Source organism: Metopolophium dirhodum, chromosome 6 (assembly GCF_019925205.1).
Source record: "Metopolophium dirhodum isolate CAU chromosome 6, ASM1992520v1, whole genome shotgun sequence".
Classification (NCBI taxonomy): domain Eukaryota; kingdom Metazoa; phylum Arthropoda; class Insecta; order Hemiptera; family Aphididae; genus Metopolophium; species Metopolophium dirhodum.
In genome coordinates this window covers 3,598,303-3,614,138 of record NC_083565.1, presented here as the reverse complement: position 1 = coordinate 3,614,138, position 15,836 = coordinate 3,598,303, and the positions used below count along the sequence as shown (strand labels likewise).

At 35.6% G+C, this 15,836-nt stretch overlaps 1 protein-coding gene across 1 annotated transcript; it reads right to left on the bottom strand.

Moving 5' to 3' along the window:
* Positions 1-5,194: 5,194 nt before the first annotated feature.
* On the bottom strand, positions 5,195-13,952 carry LOC132946354 (adenylate kinase 9-like). Its single transcript, XM_061016325.1, has 3 exons — positions 12,691-13,952; positions 10,742-11,579; positions 5,195-10,665 (listed from the first exon to the last, which is right to left on the bottom strand). Exons 1-3 carry the CDS (start codon positions 13,787-13,789, stop codon positions 7,629-7,631), a joined length of 4,974 nt encoding a protein of 1,657 aa, XP_060872308.1. The 5' UTR covers positions 13,790-13,952; the 3' UTR covers positions 5,195-7,628.
* Between the last annotated feature and the right edge of the window lie 1,884 nt (positions 13,953-15,836).

Sequence of the window (15,836 nt, the reverse complement as noted above, 5' to 3'; positions counted from 1 at the left end):
ATTGCCAACATTCCAATTTTCTTTCTCCTACAGCCTTAAGTGCTTTTAATGTACTACGGTTTGTGAATATTTTCAGAATAATATAGATGTTGTTAACATGTTCATTGTTCATTGTTCAACAAGTTTTACTTTTCATCCTAAAGTCTTGCAAAACTGTTTTCAACGATTTTAGTACGCCTTTAATCTTCAGCCCGGTAAAGCACGATTCCGTACTCATTTCCCTTTCGTGATTTGCAAACGGAGCTTTCTTTAATTATTCGTTTAATTTACAGGTAAATTTGTTCAATAATATGATGAAATATTTAAAATACTAATATTAATTCACATTCATGCTCTAGGTAATTTAATGTCAAATTAACACTGTTTTGTGTCACATTTCACTTTTATATAATTTTTGTACGACAGACATACGTTTTCACGGTTTCTTTTTAGTGCTGATAACGTTTACATTAGCATTTACTTATTTTTATTGAAACAACCTCGATAAACATAAACATAGGTTATTAAAGTAAAAAAAAACATTCTTAAAGTAAACCACATCAACACTAAAAAGGATTCTTGAGGTTTATATACATTTATTTCAGTTCTTACGTTATACATTATTATTACAGCTTCAACAACTTAGGTTATCAGCTTACAACAATATTAAATATTAATGCTACATATATGGTTGAATACAATGGGTTTTCTAGATTAAGTTGTGCGTATCAGTATGTTTGAAAAATTAAATGATTTTGTTGACGTCTTCGATTGGGCTAAGGGCTTCAAAGAGGTCGTCAGGCATTCCTAGGCTTTTTATTGTTTCCATATAATATGGTTTCGACAGTTCCAAAGGAGGTACTTGACTGTATTTTAAAAGGTTCTCTACAGGTTCGCCACAGTGTTAGATCTTCTCTTCGCAGAAGATATGTGGAGTAAGCATACCACTAGTATGTGGTAGTATTTTTGATTTCTCTTATTTTGTTATTTGGTGTATGTCACCATTCGGATTCCCATGAATTTGTATACAATAGGTGCTAACTTTCATATAGATGTCAATAAATTTTGAGTAGGTGTGTATTTTGGTCATAGGGTTATTTACTGTTTCTCGAGATACTTTGTCAACCTTCTCATTGCCATCAATTCCACAGTGGATTAGTGTCCATATACACCGTATTTTCTTATTAGCTTTTTCAATGATATTATACTTTTTTAAATTTCTATGGTGATCGAGGAGTGTAAGTTATACTGAAGATTGTTAAGAACGCTAAGTAAATCTGTAAAAATGTCAATAGTAGGATATCAGATCTTTGATATTATGATATTGTTATTTTGAATCTTTCCTATGAATTACTCTGAAACAATGTTTAATATCATGAAAGTAATATGAACATATTATGAATACATATATACGTTTTTTAGAAATTTACTTTTATAATTTATACATCAAATAATTATTTTTCTATAATTATTTTAACCGTACGAAATAAATGGGAGTCAGAAAAAAAGTAAATATCACGTGTGTATTTCAAATACGTCCCATCGAACAGGTGTGATTTTATGACGCCACACATAAAACGCGACTTATATTTAGGTACACACGGAAGTAATTGTCCGACAACAATTTTTAGATTACCAAAAAGTATTCTTTTTTGAGGTACTATATTTTCACAAAATAAAAAAAATTAGTTTTTTTAGTTGCTAGTGTAGTGATTCAACGAAAAAGTAAAACTATACAGTTGTTATTATGTATTTATGTAAAACATGATTTTAACGTATTATTTTTCAAATCAATTGGAAAAAGCTTGGTTTGTCGCAGTGGATACTTGAACTAATTAGAAAAATAAATAACTAAGTAGGTAGTTCAAAAAAAAAAAAAAAAAATGTTTAACTAGTTATTGCCTACCATCATTGATAATACGGCGTGCACCTATATGATACAGTGTTATTGTTCTTAATTCGTTTAATCGAATACAAATAATCAATTACAGCAGGAACGTTTATGGATATTACCTATATGTTAAAATTATTTTTTACGCAGTATCGTTAAATATTTATGAACATACTAAATATTTAAATTATAAGATGAGGAAAACGTAAAACCACCAGACATTACATACAGACATGGTTTTCTGTACGCAAAGCGATGACGGTAGTATATAAGAATTACTGATACATAAACGTTGTACATATAGTCATACATATTACGTGCATCTAACTCGTTCCTACTTTATTGGCAAAGAACCGTCACCGCTCACTAGAATAAGATATAATAAGTATGCGATGAAAACTTTTTTATCAAGCATAATAATAATATATAATAGTGATAAACTATTCAATCAACATCAACACTGATGCACTATACCCTAGTAAAATGTTGAACAATCCATCTTCACTACAACGAACGTTCAATAAAGAAAATACCAATGCAATATGATCATGTCATACATTTTTAAAAACAAAATAAGCTCAAATCATAAATTAATTTAAAAACCATAAAAAATGTCACTATGGATTTTAGATGCTGTTATATTTTGTATATTCAATATTAATAAAAAGCATGCTAATAACCATCGACGTCGAAGCCTTAATAAATATATTTTTTTAAACCGTGTCTTTGAAGAAAGATCAAAACGTAGATATTTTCGCGTTTAGACCGATACATTGGAAGTTCATTGAAACGAGTTCAATCATATTATCTAAATAAAAAAAATAAACGTACTTACGCGAGGACTAGAGACATGGAGACTTGATGACGTTATACATACCACACACGTCTTGTTTCGCTGACCTTGGCCGGCGTCGAACATTATGTGATGAAAAAAAAAAAATCATAAATCATCGGCAATCGCATTTGAAAATCGATTCTCGGCTAGGTTTCTGGTTTATCATTTAGCGTTTAGAGGACATTTTTCAAATTGCCTACGCATATAACATTATCTGTGATTAAAAATAAATTCATAGGTAAAGATTTTCAAAATACATAATAATACTATACATCTAATTAACATGTATATTTTATGATTATTATGTAATAGCAATGAAACGAGTGACCTTGTATGCACATGTAACGTCTCAAAATATTGCAAATCGTACAAAAATGTGTCGAAAAATAACTGTGTCGTAAACAGTTTAATACTATACAATTTAAATTAAAAATAATATAGTATCTACATAGTAAAGTACTGAGGACTAAGAGGAGGGGGGGCAGAGACAATAATAAAATAAAATATAAATCATGAACATTAACTTTTAATCTGAAAGATAATTTTTTAGAAATATTATTGTTACATGTGTTTTTATCACGTCTGTAAATAGGTAATTAAAATACAAGGTCATCGGTTTTTTTAACTGAGATTACGGTTTCATTTATCATCGTTATAGTTTTTGTCTAGTCTTACCAGTATTTGTTTTTCGAGATTTTTTTTTAAAGATCTATCAGATTATTTTTTTAATACTATAACGTTAAATTGATATTATACTAGGTATTAAGAGTTTCAAGTACCTATCTAGAATCGAAAGTCTTGGAGTTATAAAAAAGAAAGATCCAAATCGTTTTTACGAAAAATGGGTGGCGTATGTAAATTTGACCATTTTCCAGTGGTTTTTTCTGACGTGTTATAATATTATGAATACGAAAAATGACCTCTTCGATAAAGTACACACTGCGATCGTCTACATCCGTTTAGCTACGGAAAATGCACGAGGTGTTCTGATCTTTATAATAATATATACATTTTTATACAAAATAATGTAAATAACACATTTTTAATAATTAAAAACTAATGATTAAAAAATAACAATATTGTACCTAAGTAGGTATAAGAACCAAATGGTGTATACGTATTCTGTTCAGGATCTTAAATCCGTTTCGATTCACATTTAGCTTATATACCTACTTACGACCATAACTCATACAATCTGCCATATAGGTATAACGATAGACTGAGATTAAGTTCCATTTTATTGAAAGGGGGGGGGGGGGGAATAAATTTAAAAAAAATATATATCTCATGTTTAAGTAATCAAATAATTGTTTTTGTTCTCTCTACAAGTATTATAGGTAGGTACTTATAACAATAAGTTGTCAGTTGACTTCGCCAGGAAAACTTTATAATAAAAAAAAAGAAAAAAGGTAGGTACTTATAACATTGTGCTATAATTAATAATAAATAGGTACAACACAGAATAGTGCTAATTAACGACGGTTGACGGTAATCCGATGCATTGTTATGTCTTGTGACTGGTGTTTGACGTTTCACCTTTAAAAGAAAAGTGAAGCCGTTTGTATCACTTGCACTGCGACGAGGCGCCGGGGTCAATACAGCCCGATTATTTTAAATTAAAAAACCATAATAATTGTTTCAAAAAACGGACAAACAGCGAGATATAGATTTTGATTCGTAGTAGAAAAAAATAAGCGAATCGTTTTAATATTTACGAGCCCTAAAACGACAGTGCGTCTTGCTACGGACTCGTCGGACGTGCATTTTTTGTCCGATGGGTCTGATGAGCCCCGCCGAAACCGTTGACCGCAGGTACTGACAACTGACCATAATATATAATAGTAATATAATACATAGGTAGGTATAGTAGGTACCTACACGATCGGTAGGACACGACGAGAGCCGGCGAACGTTATTATTCGTCTTTCGGGACGCTTTCTAATCACAACAACAACTTACGGACCGTGGTGTGCATCCGAGATTAGAAGAATATATAATATAATATTATATACGTATATATTAGCATGTGCGTTTGTAGACTGTTTAACAGAGTGTGTGTTTATCATTATGCTTTTTTTTTTCTTTTCATTATTGCTGGTCTCTTCCTTCGTTCGTCCGCCATTGTTTTTTTGCCGCGCGGCTTGTGTGTATTTTTGCGCGTTCGAATGAACGAAATAGATTTCTTGTGCACTGTGTGAGCGTGTGTGAGTGTGCATGCAGAAGTTCGTGTGTGCATGTGCGACTGTGTCTTTCGTTTTCTCGCCGCAATGTAATATAGCATATCGTTTTCTACCTAATCATAATATTATTATTACTATTAAGCGTGTGTTGTCGTACAACGGTCGTCCTCAGTGTAGCGTGTGGTGTTGGTTTTTGCAGCGATCTTAAATGTTGCCGGTCATCAGGGTGGTCGAGTGCGAAGATCTAGAGCCTCCGTGTGAATCCGCTTCGGACGCGTTTCTACTTCCGGTGTCTTGTAAGAGGTAAGACGCCGACCTAATTTTATGCATAATAATAATAATAATATTAAAATAACGATGTTAATAATATAATGTATAATGTTGTGCTGTATAGTTTTATAGTAATATAAATAATAATAATATTATCATGATGTAGGTACAGTTCAATTCGCCGTGACGTGCGATAGAACGCAGTCGTACGATAGACATATTATTTTGTATCGTATCCGTCGCTTAGCGTGCGTGTTGTTATTACTATAGTCGACATATTATTATTATTTTATAATTTAATTGAATTTCACCACGAAAACGGTCTATTCTCGACGGCCCGAGACCGTCTGTCTCGTGACGTTTAAAATGCACCGTCTAACGAGCGAAAACTGCAAGCTCTGTATAATAATTGCTGTCATTTGTTCCCGAGTGCAAAGTGCCATTGTTAGTTCTTTTATTTCCGGTAGAAATCTGGTTTGGCAGCGTGTTGTAAAAACAGCGTTGCCGATTAAGCTCGTTCAAGCTTTTACATATAAGTACTCGTCAATTGCAGTACTTAACATTTTTTCACATCCCCTTCATTTTTTTTTTTTTAACGACGAGATAAATTATTATTATTGTAATAATATTTTTTTGACATTATTTCTATAAAACATTTAAAACGTTCAACCATAATACGAGCAGAATTGAATTCTATCAAATAATAACATTAATACATTCATCACGTACTTAAATTCCATTGAAACCGTATCGCAAACTGGCCCGTGCCATGTCATATTAAAATTCGTACTCAAATATTACGTGCTTCAAACTAAAAAGTGGCCTTATAACTTACAGCGCCCCATTGATTTTATAAGGGCTTGCGTTTATGATTCGATGTGTTATGAATATTAAGTCGATGATTTAAAACTGCCTACGATAAATAACTTCGATCACTTTTCTTTCTTTCACATAAATAATACCCATGTTATAATATAAGTGTTAAAAAAAAAAAAAAAACTCTAAACCAATTTATGAACTAATTTTAAACATTATAAATAGTTGAATATAATATTGTTTGAATATTAAGTACTGTAGATTTTCTTTCGTAATTTCTTTTTATTTGATACCTTTATAATAGTGATTTTTAAACAGTGGACCGTAGCCACTTCGGGGTTCGCGACACTCATGCTGAGGGACAGCGGTGCCATATACATATGCGTGCAATACCTAATCCAATAATTTATTGTTGAAAATACATTTTGAAAGTATATTTTTATTTTAAACTACGAGTTATCTCAACTTGTTTTCTAATTTTGTATATCTTATCTTAATTAATATGAGATTTATTGTAAAAATATTTAAAAAAAAAAAAAAGCGGGTAAGTGGATGTCGATCTGCTGTACAGTAGGTTACAAGTGGGTCAATGTATAATGGATTGTATTAAACTTGAATTCAATGATATAATATAATTTTATAAGAAAAACGATTCTGAGCGGATACGGTTTGTCAGTCTGGATGTTTTATATTGTTATTATTTATTATATCCTGTAAGTTGAATTAATATTATAATATTATAATTTTTTATTCGTTTCTATGGTGATAAACAAAGCGTTAGAAATTTAAATCCCATTTTTAGTGGTTTTTCGTAATTTGTCGGTGGTTTTTCCCGTAGCATTAAATAACTATAGAGAAAATCGAAAAATTACCTCTCTAATAAGTACCATCTTGATCCAATTTGCTAAAAGATGAATTACTATATGTTGAAATCGAAGCACTCCTTCTGGTAGAAATTTTGTATACAGGATAAAAAAAAAATGAAATAAAAAAAAATAAACACTATTTTAAAATTACTAGTTCCCTCGCTTCGCTCAGAATCTAAAAAATCACTCCACTCAAAATTTAAATAGGTTATTCTAATGGAATTGGAATTAGTTTTGCCTAAAAATTCCCATTTATTTTAATTTTTTTACTGGGAATTTTTACCTTTAATTCCTCAAAGTACCAACTTGATTCACTTTCTTATCAGAAAAGATTCTTAAGTAGAAAATCGTAACATGTTTAGTTCCTTAAAAGGTGATGATAGACAGGAAAAAAATACACACACTCATCATTGTAAAATCAATAAAGGCATCGCTCCGCTCAGAGTTTATTCTAAAAGTAATTTTGAAGGAAGCCCTGGAGGGGTCTTAAAAAGTCTTTCTTCAGGGTCCGTATGGTTTAAAAGATTAAGACCAGCTGTTTTATGTTATTATTTTAGTTATTTTATCGATATAAATTCAAAAAGTGCACATCATTTAATTTGGATAATTATTGAATTATAATAAAGTAATCAGTCTTCGTAATGAATCATCCCTTGTTTAAAGTGTTAAAAAACACTTTTTTTATACAATTTATAATTTTGATTTATATCTTTACTACAATATATTAGTATTATTTTAAAACACAAATTTTATGTATCCACATCGTGAGCATAAGATATTTACAATTTTATTCACATCAACGCTTTCAATTTGAACGCCTCGATTTTGAAACGTTGACAAGTGTCAACGAACCGTTTGAAAGCGTTGTGGTAGTACTCGGCCACGTCTTTGTCACAGCTTCCATTCATACCAATGTGCAGACCTAAATACACCATGGCAGAGACGTTGGGCGTCAGGCCCGGGTACACGGGCTTGATGGCTGACAGCTCGACCAGCGCCGAACTGACGTGAGAGGCCACGGTCTGTTCCAGGTAGCCGGGTACGGGTAGGCTATCGATGTAGTCCTGGTCCAGGGGCCGCGGAGACGTCGACAGTGACCGTTCGGGGCCACTGACGCGCATCGTGTACCCCGCGTACAAGGAGGGCTGCTGCGAAAACGCCTGCTTGCACTGGGACGAACAGAACGTGTATGCGCGGTTACCGTAGGTGACCATCAGATCGGGGCGGCCGCGCTTGTACTCAGGGTACCACAGGCACGACAGCGCGCACACCACGCAATACTCGGACGATAGATTGTACCGGAAGTACGGGTTAAGGGACAGCAGGCTGTCGGTGGTAGGCACCGGATGCGGGAGGGGCGTGACGGGCGCCGCGTCGGCGTACCGATCCGGGTCACCAATGAACGCGACCTCGTGTTCCGGGCCACACGTCCAGTAAATGTACGCCCGGTACTGTACCGAGAAACGTCTCATGGCAGCCGGGTTTGGTGACCGGGTCAAGCGGTCGCAGTCTACCTTGCACACCGGGCACAGATCTAGGTACGTGCTCAGGCTGCACTGGTACTCGCAACCCGTTACCGGCACGCCGTAAAGCCGGCTCGGGCGGTTGCAATGAACGTCCGTTCGGTACGCGAGCACCGACCGGACACACGCGGACGCGGCCGCGGCCATCCCATCAGTGTCGGTGGCTGCGAAACCGGTAGCATTCCCGTACCGGGCTGATATCCATAGTAGACCGGGAAAAACCTCTCTCCAAGCGCCGCGTCTGAGCCGCAACAATGCCGTGTCGTCGTCGAGACTTCCTTCCGGCCTACATTCCTTCTGCAGAACGAAAACCGCGTGCAGCATGACACCGGTGCCGTCCAACAGCTTGAACTGCTTCTCGGTCACAGGGTACCCGTCGATCACGTAGCCCCACGTAGTGGCTCGGCCGCCAAACGTGGCCGTGGTCACAACTTCCGCCAGCGTTTCCTCGGACAACGCGTCGCCCCGTCGCAGCGTACCTATGGCTGCTTTCGCCACGTCCGTCCACTGGTACTCCTTCAGGTACGCGTTGATGGCGTCCTCGATTCGGATTAGCTGTAGCCCGAACCGGAAGCACAGCTCTTGAGCGCAACGCGATTTCCCGCTTCCGGGCGGCCCGACCACCGCAATCTTTAGCGGGAAACTCGACGGCGACGGTGGCATCCCGGACTGTCCGAGCACGTATTTCAGAGGCTGCCGTGTGAACTCGTCCCTGTTCTCTGGGCCACCGGCTACGTAATACACATACTTGCGGTGAACGACTGGGTTGACGTGGCCGTCCGCTAAGTCTTGACAGAACTGTCTGACGCTTGGGTGGTCGGCTGAACCCTCTCGGAACGCCTGCACCGGGCACCACCGTCCGAACTGGCTCAGGTGCACTTCGCCGGCGCGTAACATGTCCTCAGCGGTTTCCAGATCCACTTCGTACGTCGATTCAAAAGGCGCGTCGGTGTTCGTCCCCAAAACCTCAGTGATTTTGCTCATCGCGGCCGACTGGGAGTCCGGACCCGACACTGTTATCCACGGGATGTTGGAAGTTTCGGCAAATTCTCGCATATCCGACAGTGCACCCTTCTCCATGTCCAGGTATTGATCGATCATGGCGTTCGATGGGAATGCAAAGCCATCCGAAAAACATTGGGATATCATGTAATTGTCGTCGGGGAATTCGTTGTTGATCATTTCGTCGATTTCGTCCAATGTATCAAAATCATCTAAATCAATGAAATCGTTGACGTCCAATCCACGGTCAATGATGATTTTTTTCTGTTTCAACGTGAGTTCAGAGTATCTGGTTAATAAATCCGCTGTGGTGGTTAGTGGAGACTTGCTGAAAGACTTATCCGATTGTTGATTCTCCTTGTCACATATGTATTTTACTTCATTCGGTCCATCTATCGTTGTTTCCACGGCAATCATTTTGATTATACGCTCTAAACGAATTTTAAGTCTGTCGATTTCTTTTTGTTTGACTAACTCCGATAGTTTTTGTTTAAAGAATATCGATCTGTTATTAACAGAATCTCGCCTTGTCTTATTATCCCGCGCAATGATCTTGTCGATCAATATATATTGGTAAGTTAACCAATTTTGAATGACTGATGCGGTGGCATGTTCTTTTGCAACGTTTCTTTCAGGATTTACTTCAATAATAATATCAGGATTTATTTCATTTTCTTTTAAATACTTCAATTCCGTCAAATTTTTAGGGTAGTTTGTATAACATATTCCTTCATTAGCTTGAAAAAATATCGAATTCATTTTTAACCAGTCCTCGTCCTTTAAGTAAGCACTTTCTCTATCCATATACTTTCTCAGACTGTTAATATTATCCTTTTGATTTTCAGGAATAAAATATTTATCCAAAATCTCCCTGAGCGTCGGTTCTTCATACATTTTACCCACCATCGGCATATTTTTTGGCAAAACATTTTGTTTAAAAACTTTATACGAGTCTACAAGGGTTAAATCAAATGTACCTAATATTTTGTTGATAAAATCTACTGAACTGAGACCAAATGAAAAAAGTAAAGATATCTTGGGTTTAGGGTACATTTTTGGGATACTAGTAAACAATGTATATTTATTAGGATTAGAAATAAAATCTTTGAAATCGTTGGACGAGCTCATGAAATAATACCTATTATGATAAACTGCCATATGATTTTTAGATCCAATAGAGAGTTTGCCTTTTGCAAACCTAACGGGGCAATAAATGGAAGTGTCACCATCATACTTTCCTTTAGTAGGTATAGCGTCCTCGATATCTGATGTGGATACGTCATAAACATTGTCTGTCAAAAACCTAAAAATTAAGTAATATAATTTAGACGATGAACATTTTAATAAAAATCAATTAGAAATTATAATTATTATTTTACTTCTTTATGTAGTATAAAGTGTCTTCGATTAATAATCTCATCAAATTTGTCGTAGAGTTGGGTTTGCATACTATAATATTAAAATTCATTGTCTGGTCTGTTTCTTTAGAAATTTGGTGTTTTAAAGTTTGCCATTCTACGAGAAGATTTTCTGTATATTGATTTAATCGCTCGGATATTTCTGGAACGATTATTTCCATTAAATGATCGTGACTTATGTAATTAACGTTAAACACCACGTTTTCCTCATATTCTGCAGTTTCAACTTCGTCTTCAAAAAACTCATCTTCTATTATAGAAATATCTAACGAGTTTTCAGTTTTTTTGACAAATTCTGGATATTTTATTCTTTCAACTGCTGTTCCATATCTCTTACCATTTTGCACATTTTCCAAAATCTTCTCATAGTTATTTCGATAATTATTGGATATTTCGTCATTCAATAGTAATACGTTATGCATTGGATCAGAGTCATGAAAAAATACCATCTGGATTGGCTTAAGACCTTCATCGATTAATTTTTTCACCAATACAAAATCTAATGGTGCGTTAACTATAATCCAATTTATGTTTTGCTGGTTTTTTATTTGTACAGTATCAACAACAACATTTATTAAATCAGGTTGAATATTTTTTTTTGTGTTAATAAAGTTGGACCTAAAAATCTTTCTATTTTTTTTTGACATATTTTGGAAATATTTTGTTAGGCTTTCTGGTTCATCGTAAACACGAATGCATTCATATAAATCATCTAAAAAGTCTATGTCATATGATTCAAAGTAGTTTTTTAGTCGCATTAATTGCCTTTTTTTGAAAAATTCGTTCATGTTTTGTTTTTCTGGAATAATTCATAATTTAATTAATTAACTATTTATTTTTACGTGCTTATCTATATTAATTAGTGTTAAAAATGAAATAATTTCGAACAACCAAACGCAATAGTTATTTAATTATTAGCCTTTATTTCTAATCCCAATAAATAAAAAAGGTGGGCATACGGGTGTCACTCTGCTGTACAGTAGGTTGCAAGCTGGTCACTGTAATAGATGGTATTAAATTTGAATCCAATGATATAATATCATTGTATACAAAAAACGATTCTGAGTGAAGACGGCCAGTCAGCCTATGATATTACTGAGTATATTTTATGATATTATTACGAATAAAGTAATTTATGTAGAACTTTGATTTAAATTTTTAATCCCTAGTTGAATAATTTATAAATTTTTAACTACAAATCCTTTTTATATTTTAAATTCGATAGATTTTGTCAAAATACGAAATTTAAATGCTTATAAAAAAATGTTGCCTATGTATCGGTATTCTTGGTTATTTAATATGTAATTTCGTCCAAATTTGAACATAAAATAACCATAAATAAACAGAGTTTTCATATTTTTTTGGGTTACAAAAAAATCTACTTTCGTGGAACTTTATTTTAAATTTTCAATCCTTAGTTATAAAAGTTGAAAATTTTATAAATTTTTAACTACAAAATCATTTTTAAATTTTAAATTTGATAAATGTTATTAAAAATCGAACTTTAAATAGTTATAAAAAAAAAATTGTGCTTATAGGCAAACCAAAATGGATTTTGCGTAAAAATTCTCGTTTTTTCTTAATTTTTATTTTGTTATTCTCTGCGCTTTTTAAACTGTTGGAAATTTTAAATTTTGACCTCCTGAATACACCAACTACGCATTAATTTTCCATCACACAAGAAAATCAAAGTTGTGTTTCTATCCCAAACATCGCTGACAGACACTGACATATTAATTAATTATCAAATTAAAAAAAAAACCAAAATTAGTGTTAACTGTCACAAGTTCAGACTAATGGAATAGTTTTTAAATTTCGTATAATTAAGTTATTTTATAATAAATACCGGTGTGTAGTGTCCATCGATTTCTTTAAGGGAGTTTTCTACGAGGACATAAAATAATAGTTACTTTGATGTGAAAATTCTTCATACATTTCGTATTCACTTTCTTCGTCTTCCATGCCGTTTAAATCAGATTGAATGGTAAAATCAAACCGCAGACGTGTCCAATCAGCAATTGCGTTTCGCATAGTGCTGATGTCATTAGGTCGAATTTCTTTCGGTCTTATGATCTCTCGTACGGTTTTAAGTATAGAACCGACGATCGCAGTCGAATACGCGTGTCTTGTGTCTTTTTCGTGTATCTGTGTCAAGTGTCCAACGTCTATCAGGTTATAACCAAAGAACTTACGTACAGCCTTTGCAGCCGGATTCGTCAAAGTCTGTGGACCGTAGAACATGGCTCTAATCGGTAATCGGCATCCTGGGATTCGCAAAAATTGTTTCGGGCATTTACCGAACGATTTCATTTCGTCGGGTCCGGCAAAGTAGTACGATTTTCCCATAAACTTCATACAATGACGGTCGCTGCCCATTATGAATCGACCGTTGAAATAGTTCACGGGGCACAGACGACCGAATTCAGACATTACACGTATTTGCTCGTTACGATCATTGATGCGTTGTAAATGTTCATCGCGTAATTGGGACATCGTATCGCTCGCTCGCTCCTCATCATTATTGGCCACAGTTTCAGCCTCGGTCGATTCCGCTTCGAATAATAACTCGGTACCGTCATAAGCGTAGTCTTCGGACGAAATTGATTTATCCTGGAAATTCACGATTTTCGGTAACACTGTGTATTGCAGTGACATCGTCATCAATTTTGCTTTAATCGTTTCCATCAATTCGTCCACTGGTTTTCTGCCGTCCAAGGTTATCACGCGTGCTGGATCGAACTGCTTGACTTTTTCGTCAATTACCTTCAGCGAATAATTTTCGTAATCCTTCACATCCAGTTCAATTATCTTCTGGTTTACAAACGACTTATAGTACCAATGTACTCGCCTGTGGTTGTATTCCACGTCGTTCAGATGTAGCGTTTGCGTGAGATGATCTTGTTCCATGGATTCTAAAGTCAATCCATTGTGTATATGGCTTAAATCCTGATTCCGACAACTCATATAAATTAATATGTCTGGTGGATTTGTTGTGAAAACGGCATCCATTTGCTCACACGCACTCAGTTCCGGATCGTGTCTGTTGTAAAACAAAAACAAAAAAAAATCAGCAAGTTAGTACCTACCAACATAATATAGTAATATTATTATAGTACTAAATATTTTAGGGAAGCGATGTTTTGCAATATCCTTCTCCAATTCAAAAATGACTTTACGCAGCCCATATGTCGTTAAGACTTTACTGATAAATAAAAATGATTAAGGTCACCGTGATATTTATAGCTAACTTTGTGATCGTTTGACCATCATTTTTTAAAATGAATCAGATACCTATTAGATGTTAGAGGACTTGGGCGCTTTTAGATAAACGATTGCAGACATACCTGGGCAATCCGGTCAGCACGTAACCCCGTTCTTGTACTTCGGTCCCTCCGATACCCAAAAGACCAATGAGCAGTGAGGCGTTAACCGCGGCGTTTACAGCTTCGCCGCGTCGTAAAGCCAAACCGGTGGGGTCGTCCGGCCGGTGGCTGGAGGCCAGCAGCCCGGTGGCCGCAGACACGTGGATGCATCCCCAGTACGCGGACAGCATGGCGGCCAGCCTGTCGTCCGCCAGACCGGGCTTGCCAAATATCACGAACGAAACTGGTTTCCGCCGCAGAAACGCCGCGTCCACGTCCTCGCTCCCGTAATGGTCGCGTTCCGCCGACTGCACCGGCCGCGTCCACCAGACGGCGGTGGCCGGCGTCTGTCGGGACCGGTGGTCCGCGTCCACTTCCAGATGTCGCGACCAGTTGACCCTCTCGGTGACCCCGTAAGACGACACCACACGAGGGTACCACGCATCACCGTCAGACGTCCGACCACGTCCTTCAGTGTCACAGTCTCCAGCGCCGCATCGGCTAGTCGACAACGACCACACGGAGTCCGTCGTCGAGTTTGTGCCGGTGTCCTGTACAGAGTGGTATTTTTTAAAATTTTTATCTAACAGACTCGAATTTTACCGATCGATTTTTGAAAATATGTGTTTTATAACGCATATTATTTTGTGCACTACCTATCCAATGACGTGACCACCTTGGCAGATAAGTGTCACCGCGGGGAACGCGAGACTATAGGTTCGATTATGGAATCTTACGAATTTTATTTTTTTATCTGATTTTTAAAGTAGAATATTTTTATTAGGAACTTTGATTTATAAATATCAAACATTATACCAAAAGTGAATTAATATCTGAAGTCCAAATAGACAGAGTATTGGAACATTTTCTGTGGTTGGACAAATCATGTAGAAAGTTTGTACATCGTTGTATATTAGATTCAATTTGGTATAATGACGTCATAGATAATTATATTAAAATAATTTGTATTTAATACCATTAGTTATGTGTTGGTGAATACGTAGGAAGTTTTTTTAAAATTCAGTAGTTATGTAAAATTATTAAATACTAAAATATAATGACTACGAGTACAATAAATTGTGCACGTAAAGAACTCTATAAACAATATCAATAATTTAATAACGGTTTATGTCACTCGTTGTCGGTTGATTAAAATTTAATAAAAATAATCGTAGTGGAATAAATTATCCAGTAAAAAAAATACCCTTTGAAAAAAACAATCAAAATTTAATTAACTTGATGTCAATATGAATTTAAATTTTTTACTTGCCGAGCATCTATGGCCTATGTTTTCCGAAACGCTACAGTTCAAGTATATTTATTTTTATTTTCTATGAAACTTAAGTAGATATACATAATATTACAACTCAAGTGCATCTGTAACAGCTGTTTTCAAATTATGGTCTACCTACGCATATTTTGCAGCTTTATAATAAAAAAAACTTCTTCGACGACAAAATAACAGGGATGGTATGAAAGAAAAAGACAGCTGTCGAAAACCGACAAGTTACTCTTAGGCGAATCTGAGAGGATTACGAAACTATGTATGTGTACTTTTGTATAGTATAGTATAGTATCATACTTGACAGTAATTTGAAAGGTATTACAAAATATGCACTTCAATTTTAATATGACCTAGTTTAATTTATACATATTTTTAATTGACAAATGGTCGGTCATCCGTCTGATAAAAA

Excerpts from the sequence above, each read along its gene's own strand:
- LOC132946354 (XM_061016325.1), bottom strand. The coding sequence starts at position 13,789 with ATGGATGCCGTTTTCACAACAAATCCACCAGACATATTAATTTATATG. Across the intron at positions 11,580-12,690 it reads TGAAGAATTTTCACATCAAA|AAAAACAAAACATGAACGAA; the intron begins GTAACTATTATT and ends GAATTATTCCAG. Across the intron at positions 10,666-10,741 it reads ACTTTATACTACATAAAGAA|GTTTTTGACAGACAATGTTT; the intron begins GTAAAATAATAA and ends CTTAATTTTTAG.